The sequence below is a fragment of the Saccopteryx leptura genome, chromosome 3 (genome assembly GCF_036850995.1).
Source record: "Saccopteryx leptura isolate mSacLep1 chromosome 3, mSacLep1_pri_phased_curated, whole genome shotgun sequence".
Classification (NCBI taxonomy): Eukaryota; Metazoa; Chordata; class Mammalia; order Chiroptera; family Emballonuridae; genus Saccopteryx; species Saccopteryx leptura.
This window is the reverse complement of record NC_089505.1, coordinates 228,922,320-228,934,976: the sequence shown is the minus strand read 5'-3', so window position 1 is coordinate 228,934,976 and position 12,657 is coordinate 228,922,320. Positions and strand designations below refer to the sequence as shown.

General features: G+C 37.7%; 1 protein-coding gene across 1 annotated transcript in view; it reads left to right on the top strand.

Moving 5' to 3' along the window:
* Window positions 1–12,657, top strand: part of DNAH6 (dynein axonemal heavy chain 6) — a 300,118-nt gene that overhangs the window by 32,385 nt on the left and 255,076 nt on the right. The window contains exon 5 of the mRNA XM_066377849.1: window positions 8,805–9,072. Within this exon, the coding sequence (XP_066233946.1) occupies window positions 8,805–9,072 (268 nt within the window). The remainder of the gene's footprint in view (window positions 1–8,804; window positions 9,073–12,657) is intronic.

Below are 12,657 nucleotides of genomic sequence, written 5' to 3'. Positions count from 1 at the left end.
CTGGGGATGTCTCCTTGGCCTCTGCCCCAGGCACTAGAGTGGCTCTGGTCGCGACAGAGCGAGGCCCCGGAGGGGCAGAGCATCGCCCCCTGGTGGGCAGAGCGTCGCCCCCTGGTGGGCATGCTGGGTGGATCCCCGTCGGGCGCATGCGGGAGTTTGTCTGACTGTCTCTCCCCGTTTCCAGCTTCGGAAAAAAAAAAAAAATAAAAAAATAAAAATATATATATATATATATATATATATATATATATATCCCTATATTTATTGTAGCTTTATTCATGGTGTCTAAGACGTGTCCTTCAGTGGGTGATTGGATAAAGAAGATGTAATACATATATACAATGGTATACTACTCAGCCATAAAAAAAGATGACATTGCCATTTGCAACCACATGGATAGAACTTGAGAATATCATGCTAAGTGGAATAAGTCAGTCAGAAAAAAACAAGAACCATATGATTTTACTCATGTGGGATATAACACAGAAAACAAACAAAACCAGAAAAAACCCTCATAGTCATAGACATTAGTATGGTGATTACCAGAGATGGGAAGAGCAGTTGAAGAGGGTAAAAGGGGTCAAATATATGGTGACAGTAGGAGACTAGACTTTGGGGGGGGGGGGGGTTGAACACACAATGCAATATACAGATGATTTTTATAGTTGTACACTTGACACTTATATAATCTTATTTACCAATGTCACCCCAATAAGTTTAATAAAAAAGAAAGGTATTCCTTATACTAAAAAAATGAGGAAATTGGGGTACAGATATATGAAGGACTTTGCTATTTGATATTGTTTTGTGATTTTCAGATACAATGTTCAGAATAATGTGTGATATTCGTATCTTTAATTCTATGATTTCATTATCTATGCGATGTCAATTTTAAAGATATTAGAATTTAATGAGGCCCTGGCTGATTGGCTCAGTGGTAGAGCGTCACCCAGTGTATGGACGTCCCAAGTTCAATTCCCAGTCAGGGCACACAGAAGAAGTGACTATTTGCTTCTACACCTCTCCTCCTCCCTCTTCTCTCTCTCTTTCCCTCCAAGCAGCCATTGCTCAATTGGTTGTAGCACATTGGCCCCAGACACTGCTGATGGCTCCATTGCCTTGCCTCAGGCCCTAAAATAGCTCAGTTGCTGAGTAACAGAGCAACAGTCCCAGATGGGCAGAGCATCGACCAGTAGGGGGCTTGCCAGCTGGATCCCAGTCGGGGTGTATGCAGGAGTCTGTCTCTCTGCCTGCCCACCTCTCATGTTAAAAAATAAAAAATACTTCAATCTATGTAAACACAATAAATTTAAATCAATAAAAAAAAACAATTTAATGGGTATGTTAGGATGTATAGCAGAGTACTCCTACCCCCCTCAAAAAAAAAGCCTAAGTATTATTGTCCATAGAAAGCCAAGAAAGAGAACACAATGTCTCCTCTACCTCAATGTTTCCTAATGTGTATTTCCGGGAACACTAGATCTAAGTGATATTAATAGGTAAATGGTAAAATATATTTATATTCTTTGATCATGTAAATGTGGAAAACATTAAATCAAATCACTGGTTCTCAACCTGGGAGATTTTGTCACCCAGGAGACATTTGGAGATGTTTGGAGACATTTTTTAAATTTTAACTGGAGAGGGTGGTACTACTGTTACCAAGTGGGAAACTACCTACTAAACAGCCAGTAGTGCACAGAACAGTCCCATGCAGCAAAGAATTACCTGACCCAAAATGTCAGTACTGTAGTGCTGAAGTTAATAAACCAAGAGTTTAATAATGCTAATTACACATTTAATAATGCTGTCCTGTATAACAAAAGAAACATTTGTTGTGGGATATTTGCTATGATTAGGATTCCATGAAAAATAATTATGTGACCTGGGCTGGTGGGACCATATAAATATCTACCTTATGCTCAGACCATATTACTTTTTGAGTGATCAGATTGATTCTCAGGTACTTTCTAAGCCTGTTATGCCTGGGGCTATGATAATTTAATAGAAAATTTAAAACAAAATTTGAAGAACCTAGAGCAGTGGTGCTCAGCTTTGGCTGCTAATTAGAATTATCCAGGCCCTACCTCCAGAGACTTATTTAATTGCTTTGTGGTAAAGCCCAACCAATAGTCTTTCTTTAAATTTTACCCAATACTCCAATATTCAACCACCTTTGCACACCATGGCCTTGAAGCAGCGGTTCTCAAGCAAGCCCTAAAGCATTTGTTAAAATAGATTGTTCAACTCCCAGAGCTTCTGATTCAATAGTCTGTGGCACAGCCTAGGATTTTGCAATTCTCACAGCTACTGTTCCAGAGACCATACACGGAGAGTCATTGCCCGTAGAGTCCTCTCTTATTGAAGGAACATGGAAGTTTCCTCTTACTTAAGCCTTTGTTCAATTTTCTGGGTAAAAAGTAGTTTCTTACCAGATATGTTTGCCATTTCGGATTAATCATACCAGAAGCGAAGCGAGCCATTCCTCTTCAGTTTACATTAGAACTAAACTCATATTGAATCATGATATTGACCATCATCAAACAAATTGAGGTTTATAAATGCAGAACTTAGGAAATGGCTAATTTCTTTCCAGGCAAATGCTTTCTTGCCTTCCTCCAATAAATATGTTGAAATCATATCAAAATTGTATAATAGTGAAACCAATAAGATAATTTAGACTTGATAGAGCCAGATGAGCTTATCTAACTTACCCTCTCACTTTAAAGCAGGCAAAGAATTACTCTTACTGTAGAAATCAGAAACATGAAAGAGATGGGAAGAGAGTACTGGGTGAACAAAGGCATGTGAGTGGATTCAAACACAGCCGAAGATGGATATGATTTTTAATAAAGCAGCCAGGCCAGTTCAAAACCCTGGGCTTGCCTGGTTAAGGCACGTATGGGAGTTGATGCTTCCTGCTCCACCCCTTTATCTCTTTCTCTCTCTCTCTCTCTCTCTCTCTCTCTCTCTCTCTCTCCTCTCTAAAATGAATATATAAGTTAAAAATCTAAAAAAAAATGCAGCCTGACTAAAAAGGACGATTTGTGTGAACAGAGAAGAAACTAATATGAGATGAGAGGAGAGTGCCACAGACACTTGGCAGAGTCATTTGGATTTAATGATATAAGCCAGTGGTTCTCAGAGTGTGTACCAGGGCGCACTGGTGAGCCCTAGAAGATTTCCAGCTGCGCCCTATGGTATATTCCAGAGAAGTATGTGTCCGTTGGGGACCAAAAAATCAATAGGGTTTTTGGAGTTTAGATTTTTGGGGGATAGAGGTGTGGGGAATTGGCTGTAAGCTGATAGTCTGCCCAACTCCCCACCTCACCTGCCTGATTAGGTTGCAAAAGGCTGTTAAGCTGTGGTGCTGGATTGTTTACACTACCCCCCCATGTTCCCAAAAAAGACTGGAGGCAAGTTTCTTCTATCCTTTGTTTGGTGTAAAGTTAAGATGATATGTATGGTGGGGGTTTTCTGCACTCAACACAATTAAGAGTAAAAAGAGAGGAATTCTTCAGTGTATTGATGAGGAAATGAGAGTTTGCCTTCAAATATATGCCCAAACATTGAAGAAATCGCTAGGACACATCAGGCTCATGTTTCTCATAAACACAAGAATGAAAAAACTTAACACATTCGTGCCAGGACCTGCTGAATTTACTAAATCTTACTAAGAATGTGTGTATGTGTGTGTGTGTGTGTGTGTGTGTGTGTGTGTGTGTATATATATGTAACTTTTTTGTCATTTTTTTTATTTTTTAAGCCTTTTTTACAAATTCTAAAAAGCATAACTCAAAAATGTAACATAAAAATGTTTTTAATGTCAGAATAAATTTAATTTTGTCGTTTTTATTTCATTTAATTACCATAAAAGCATGCTTGGACTTTATATATTTTTCTTTAATATTTGACTTAATTATTATAACATACTTCTCGCCTGACCTGTGGTGGCGCAGTGGATAAAGCATCGACCTGGAAATGCTGAGGTCGCCGGTTCGAAACCCTGGGCTTGCCTGGTCAAGGCACATATGGGAATTGATGCTTCCGGCTCCTCCCCCCTTCTCTCTCTCTCTGTCTCTCTCTCTCCTCTCTCTCCCTCTCTGTCTCTCTCTCCTCTCTAAAAACGAATAAATAAATAAATAATTAAAAAAACATATTTCTCAGAAATTTGTATATAGTGTGCCTACAATTATTTGTAGGATTTTAAATGCGCCCCGACTTCAAAAAGTTTGAGAACCACTGATATAAGCAATAGGAGGCTATTCAAAGTTCTTGAGTAGAGGGTCTCATGACATAAACCATGTGTCTGCGATCTTAGTCTTGTAGACTGGTTTAAAGAGGAACGGAAGTATTTTCAGTCACTGCAAAATATAACAGATAGAGCTGCCATTTCAAATAAATCACACTGAGATCTTACTGTTTTGGAAAATTTAGGAAATAATTCCAGCTGTGAGAAATAAACTCTTCAGAATCCTAATAAGTGTACTTTGTGTTATATCTAAAATGAACAGAAACAGAACAATTTATGACCCAGTACAAAGGCCAAGCAGTTCTCTTACTCCATATGATTATCTCAGATAAGACACAAATTCTTTTAGAAATGAAGTCTTGGAGTCTAAGTTTCATTTCAGATGGACAAGAGGCAGGTTCTAGAGTAAAGTAATTTGACAAGGGACTCCTTGCTTCTATGAATAGCATGGGAACAGTGCAGTTGTTTTTCCAGTAAAGCGTAGTTAAATATAATTTTACTCAAGATACTCATCTCAGTCTGATTAGTTAACTATCCAAGCATCTGTTTAACTGATTGGAACATAAAGTCATCTTCTTCATCAGTAAAGTAGGAACTATATAGCACAGCACTTGAACAAATCAAGTTACATTTTTAGGTCTTAAAGACTGCCTATTTTTTCTATTATTTCCTCAAAGACTTGAATGGACATCCAAAGCAACTATTCAGGAGGCAGCTAAAGTCCGAGGCTGATCCAAATGCAGAATCCAAGAAAGACAGAACAAATGGAGGAGCCCTCCAAGGTGGAGTGTGCGGAGCGAAGTACAGATGTCCCAGCAGTGTATTTGGGGAGTGACCCTCAGTAATGAACTGGAAAGGCTGAGGACGATAGGATTACAGAAAACTGTGCATAGACCCTCTTAATTCTTGCAAAGAATTAAGAAAATTCTTTTCCTTTTTCTTTCTTTTTTTTTTTTTTTTTTTTAGCAAGAGAGACAAAAACAAGAGGGACAGATAGGGACAGACACGAAGGAGAGAGATGAGAAGCATAAATTCTTTGTTGCAGCACCTTCGTTGTTTATTGATTGTTTTCTCATATGTGCCTTGACCAGCAGAGTGAGTGACCCTTGCTCAAGCCAGCAACCTTGAGCTTCAAGCCAGAGACCTTTGGGCTCAAGCCAGCAACCATGGTGTCATGTCTATGATCTCACGCTCAAGCCAGCAACCTTGCACTCAAGCTGGTGAGCCTGCATTCAAGCCAGCAACCTCGGGTTTTCGAACCTGGGTCCTCTGTGTCCCAGTCTGACACTGCTGTTCCTTTTTCTTGGCCCTGCTGTTCCTTCTAACTACCAACTGGATTGGGCTTGAAGGAAGTTCTTTTTCATCTTTGAGAAAATAAGTTTATTGGAGTAGCAAGGAACTCTACCAGTTTCAGGAAACTTTAAGAAGAAGTAGATGGGGAGATGTGGCCAGCTGAAACACAGCTTTACAAAGGAAGTTTAGGAAAAGGAAGTTTAGGAAAAGGAAGACGATGTAGGATTTTATCTTAAATGAGCAGGAGGGTCTGGGAAAAGCTTCCTACAAGTTATAGAGAAGTTCTGCTCATTTTTAGATACAAAGGAAAAGTAGCCAAAAGTCAGAAGAGTTAGAAAAAAGTGAGGTGAAACTTCTCTATCTCCCATTTTTAAAATTTTATTTAGAAAATTACATTTAATGTGGTGACATTGATCAATAAGAGTACATAAATTTCAGTAAACATTTCTATAGCATTTGAACTATTCACTGCATTGTGTGCCCATCACCCAAAGTCAAATTGTTTTCTGTCACTATATTTATCCCTCTTTAGACTCCTACTCCTCAACTCCCTCTTCCTGGAAACCACTTCACTTTTTTCTATGTCCGTGAATCTCAGTTTTCTATCCCACCTATGTGTGAAATTGTATAGTTCTTAGCTTTTTCTGATTTATTTTACTCAGTATAATGTTCTCAAGATCCATCCATGTGGTTGTAAATGGCACTTTGTCATCAGTTAATATGGCTGAATAGTATTCCATTGTATATATGCTTCTTCATTGGGAAGACGGCATGAGAGATACACTCAAGAGGAATAAACACAGTATGATGACTTCCAAGTGAAGGTACAAGAGAGGGTCCATCTTGTCAGCATATTTTTGTTGTTATTGTTTGTTTTCAAATAAAGTCCAGTGGTTCAGAATCACCTAGAGATCTTGTTAAACTAGAGTCCTGAGTCCCATACAAAAAGATTCTAATTCTGTGTTGGACCAAGAAATCTAGATTCTTAATAAACACTCTCAATGATTTTGATACTGGTGATCTAATCTTTGAAAATGACTCGTGTGTTCATATGCTCTATGCAGAGTTGTATAGAGGAGAAAAAGGGCTTAGGGGTTTGAGAATGAGGATCTGAAGTAGGTAGGAAAATAAAACGAATTTCTAAATGACACTGAGCAATGATAAGTTAAAATTCAACATCACGGTCCACAACTGTCATCTTCTTAAAAGCTCTTTAGTAACAGATCAACCCATACAGAGCATGTTTTCCAGACATGTACCAGGGCTGTGGAGAACTGTTTGTTCATGACTAATGTTAATGAAATCTCTGAAGTTAATTACAGGTTAAGAGACAAGTTGAAATTTCACATTTTAAAGAGAATCACCTCAAGAATGTTCTAATTAACTCTTCAGCCGTTAACAAAGAAAACCATTTTATGTGTCCCGGACACCTCGCCAGCAACATATAGCACATGGCATTTCCTCAAACACTTCTGGTGTGAGCTAGTTAGAACACAGACAGAAAGGCAGATGGTGGAATCAGATGGAAGCTGGGCAGGGGGACGTTTTGCCAGCACCGGAGCAGGGCAGCAATGCCAGGACTCCCCCTCTCCACGGCACCATCAGCCCCCGGCTTGTGTGCACGCGTTAGGTTTGCTTTCATTCGGTTCAGTATGCTCTATTTTTTTAAATTTTTTACTTAGTTTTTATTAAAATAAAAATTAAAAAATAAAAATTTATGCTAATAGTGCTTAGATTTTTGATTAACAGTCCCAAAGCATCTGAGAATTTTGTTCTAATCTCTTAAGAACTTATCATATATTTGTACATAAATGTGTTAACATAGAACAATTCTAGGGACTTCACAGATGACTAAAGGGCCATGAACTCTAGGTTTGGAATGCAGCACTGAGGACTGGAAGAGAATGTATAAATGGGAAATGGTTGATTTTCACGGGGGTATTTCTGTCTAATCTTTGTTATTATATATAACTTCTGCAAAGTTTTAACAGAGAAACAATTGGGGTTTTGTTTTGCATTTAACCTGTGTCTTATTGTTCTAAACTACTATAGAATCTTCATAAATTTTATTTTCCTAAATTTCTAAGTATATTTTAATAACTTGCTATATCATATTTCATACTTGTCCTACTATTCAGTATTTAAGTTGCATTCAACATTTCAATGTTTAAGCTAAAATCACAAAAAATATATTTTTGCCTCTTGGCAAGTTCTTATTTTAAGAAGTTTCAGAGAATTGGCTCTTTCTCTTCTCCTTACCTTGTTTCCTGTACCAGTCCCTACTCCTTTTTTATACAATACTTGTTTTTCTTCTTTACTTGATATTTCCTGTAGTGTATAAGGTTGAAGTATGCTCTTGAAGACACTTGAAAGAGAGGTATCTTGAAAAACCAATTTCTCAATAATAAGTATATTATGTGATAAATTGGATATATTTTTAGCTAAATCTGGGTCTTGATTCTAATATTATTTAATTTATATTTTCTTGTTTTGATCTTTCTCATAATTCTGTCAATATTGAGTAGTGTAAAACTTTATTACACTATAATTAAATATAGACTTGATTATAAAAACAACTTATTTTCATGTAGCTTTTATGTAAAAATCTGTAATTGATTTAAAAAAATATGTAATTTAGCCTGACCAGGCAATGGTGCAGTGGCTAGAGCATTGGACTGGAATGCAGAGGACCCAGGTTTGAAACCCCAAGGTCGCTGACTTGAGCACATGGTCGCTAGCTTGAGCATATCATAGACATGACCCCATGTTCGCTAGCTTGAGCCCAAGGTCACTGGCTTGAAGCATAAGGTCGCTGCCTTGAGCAAAGGTCACTCACTCTGTTGTAGCCCCCTGGTCAAGACACATATGAGAAAGAAATCAGTGAACAACTGAGGTGCTACAACAAAGAGAAGTGATGCTTCTCATCTCTCCTTCCTGTCTGTCTGTCCCTATTCATCCCTTTCTCTGTCTCTGTCACACAAAAAATTATGTAATTTAAATTATGAACTACATCACCAAGTTTGTGAAACCTTTAAGAACTATAAGTCCAACTGTTGTTAAAAAGAATTTTTTTTAAAATCTCCCCCTCTTTTTCTTGGTAATTTATTCGATCTAAAAGTAGTTTGTCAGAGTTTTAAATTTTTTTTAATATACTTGTTTTCTAGAAATATTTTATCTTGTTGACACAAAAAAGTATTATAATCGCATAATTTTGTATTGAATACTATATTCATTTGCCCCAATTTTTATTTGTTCATAGAGTCGTAAATTATGAGAACATCAATAAAAATGACTACTATACTATTAGCAAAAATGCAGTAACACACATTTATAATAACGACATCGAATTTATCGAAATTGATCGATGGGAACAGGAGTACCGATATCACAGAGCACTCACTAAGATTCCCATATTTTCACTTTTCCGGAAGTGGAAGGCTTTCAGTGTGTGGAAGAAGAATGTGCGCTCCAAGAAGATCAGTGGATGTCGGGAATCTCTGCAGAAAAATCTGTTCATTGTTAATGAGGTGTGTATCTGTTAATCATTTTAAAATCATTGCAGAGAAACAAAGTGTGAATCTATTACATGTGTTGATATAGACTGTCCCTGACATAGTATATTTCATCTGATACATTATTTAACATTAATTGAATGATAACAATTTCCATCTTGTCATCATGTAAGAGTCTGGAAGTGTTTCTGCATTTAACCAGGGTTGTAAAATGCAAAAGTATGAGAGTTGGTCCCCTTTATAAAAAGGAGAATCAGCCTGACCAGGCAGTGGTGCAGTGGATAGAGTGTCAGACTGGGATGTGGAGGACCCAGGCTCAAAACCCCAAGGTCACCAGCTTGAGCACATCTGGCTTGAGCGCAGCCTCACCAGCTTGAGTGAGGGGTCACTGGCTTGAGCATAGGATCTTAGATAGAACCCTATGGTCGCTGGCTTGAGCCCAAAAGTCGCTGGCTTAAAGCCCAAGGTCACTGGCTTGAGCAAGGGGTCACTCACTCTGCTGTAGCCCCCCAGTCAAGGCACATATGAGAAAGCAATCACTGAACACCTAAGGAGCATCAACAAAGAATTGATGCTTCTCATCTCTCTCCCTTCCTGTCTGTTCCTATCTGTCCCTCTCTCTGACTCTCTCTCTGTCTCTGTCAAAAAAAAAAAAAGCAGAATCAGGTTTGGACTCATGACCCCTTTTATTGTTGATCAGGTAATTTGTGTATTCTTTTGAGCAGAGTAGGCTGGGAACCTCTATTACCTCCTCTTAGCTTTGAGATACTCTGGAATTTATGGTCCAAAATAATTTGGGGCCTGTTTTCATGGGTCAGTACCTTCCAATATATCATATGTATTCCCCTACTATGGATTCAGATGGTAGGCAAATTTTTAATATTTATGTTGGAAGGTAGGGTCGGTAATCATGATAAAAGTTACCGTTCAAGGGTATGTGGCCTTATTTTAAAATCTATACCTACTCACAAATTTCAACTTACCTCAGAAGCTTTCTATTTGGACCTGGGATGAACTGGAATTTCCATTAATGTCATGTTCAGAGTACTAGGTCCTCAGCTGTTCATTTCTGTGACACTGAGTCACCACCCTCTCAAATCAGAAGTTTTGAGTTTGCTTTTTATTGGTCATTTCCTTCATTTTGGATATAGTAATCTGAAAGAGTGTAATCAAGATATCAGTCATACAGTAAAGAAGCATTAGAGCAATGTGGCTAACATAGATATTATATTAGTGCAAGACAAATGCTTAAGATGAACCATCTCATCTGAGGTCCATTCCATCCAGCATTCTGAGTTGTGGAAGATATTCTAATCCTTCTTGATATCAAACTCAACCCCTAGATCTCTGATTTCATGAAGGGTCCATCAGTCATTTGAACCTGTTTTACTATCTTTTTACCCCCTTTCATCTTTTGCCATGTCTTGGACACTACACATTTCACAAATTTGTTACTAGGTATGTAAAATTAATTCTTCCTGCTTTTGTCTCTAAAATTAATCTCTATTAATCCTTAAGGTTGTTCCCTTATGTGTTGAGAGTTGTCATTCTCAGTCCACCATTCATATCAATAATGTTTTTTTTTAATTTTTATTAATTTTAATTTATTGTGTTTACTTGGATTCAAGTGTCCCACTGAATATAACACCCTCACCCCCCACCTCTGTGTCCCTTTTTATACCCCCTGTGCCCCCTCCCCCTTCCCTCTAGAATTTACATATCAATAATGTTTTAGCATTAAATGTAGTCCTGGCAGACTAGAAAGTTCTCATCTATTAAATCTTAGATTGACCTAAATAACAGACCCATTGTGTTAGCTTAGATATCAGATGTTATAATTACTCACACACTTACCACTAGTCTTACATTTACCATTAGTTAATTGGAAAGGGTGGGGCTGATTCTCTCAGACTATATTGAAAGGATATGTGGAGCTGTCCTTGAAATTTTTCTTTTTATAATTGGTTTTTAGTAACCAACACTTGTGCCTACATTTTCTTATAACTTTATTAAAATATAATTTATGTACTATACAATTTAATGACTTTAGTATTTTCACAATTTTGATTGACCATTACCACAGTAAATTTTAGAACATTTCTATCACTGCGAAAAGAAACCCTATTACCCATTATTGGTCACTCTCCATTTTTCCTTAACTCCCCCCGTCTACTCAGCTCTAGGTAACCACTAATGTACTTTTGTCTCTATTGATTTGCCTATTCTGTACCATAAATTATATAAATGGAACCATGTAATACGTGGTTTTATATAAATGCAACCATGTAATACATAGTTCTTTGTGACTGGTTTTTTTCATTTAGCATAATGTTTTCAAGACTCAGCTATGTTGTAGCATAGTATTTTTTGTGTGTGTGTGACAGAGACAGAGAGAGAGACAGACAGGAACAGAGAGACAGGAAGGGAGAGAGATGAGAAGCATCAGTTCTTTGTTGTGGCACCTCAGTTGTTCATTGATTGCTTTCTCATATGTGCCTTGACCTGAGGGCTATGGCAGAGCTAGTGACCCTTGCTCAAGCCAGTGACCTTGGACTCAAGCTGGTGAGCCTTGCTCAAACCAGATGAGCCCACGCTCAAGCTGGCGACCTCATTACGAACCTGGGTCCTCTGTGTCCCTGTCTGTGTCCCTGGGTCCTCTGTGTCCCTGTCTGTGTCCCTGTCTGGCGCACTATCCACTGCGCCACTTCCTGGTCAGGCAGCATTTCTTTTTATTGCCAATAATATTTTGTGTGTGTACATATTTTATTTATTCATCCATCTATTGATAGATATTTTGTTTGCTCACATTTTCTGGCTATTATGAAGGATGCTGCTATTAACATTTGTGTACAAATGTTTTTGTCTGGACATATGTTTTATTTCCCTAGGAGTGGAATTGCTGGGTTATCAGTAACTCTGTGTTTAACCTTTTGAGGAACCACAAAACAGTTTTCCAAATCTACTGCACAACTTTATATTCCCATCAACAGCATATAAGGGTTTCAGTTTCTTCATATTATCATTAGATTTGTCTTATTCATTATAGTCATTCCTACTGGCTGTGAAGTAGGATCTTGTTATGATTTTTATTTGTATTTTCCTGATGACTAATGATATTGAGCATCTTTTCATGCGCCTATTGGCTATTTGTTTATTGTATTTGGAGAATTATTTATTCAGATAATTTGTCCATTTTTAAATTGGGTACTGGTTATTTTACTATTGAATTTTCAGAGTTCTTTATATATATATTCTGGATACAAATTCCTAATCAGATGTATGATTTGAAGGATTTTTCTCCCATTGTGTGGGCTGCCTTTTCATTTCTTGTTGGTACTCTTTGAAGCACGAAAATTCTGATTTTTTTTTTTTTTTTTACAGAGAGTCAGAGAGAAGGATAGATAGGGACAAACAGACAGGAATGGAGAGAGATGAGAAGCATCAATGATCAGTTTTTCATTGTGACATCTTAGTTGTTCATTGATTGCTTTCTCATATGTGCCTTGACAGTGGGCCTTCAGCAGACCGAGTAACCCCTTGCTCAAGCCAGCAACCTTAAGTCCAAGCTGGTGACCTTTTGCTCAAACCAGATGAGCCTGT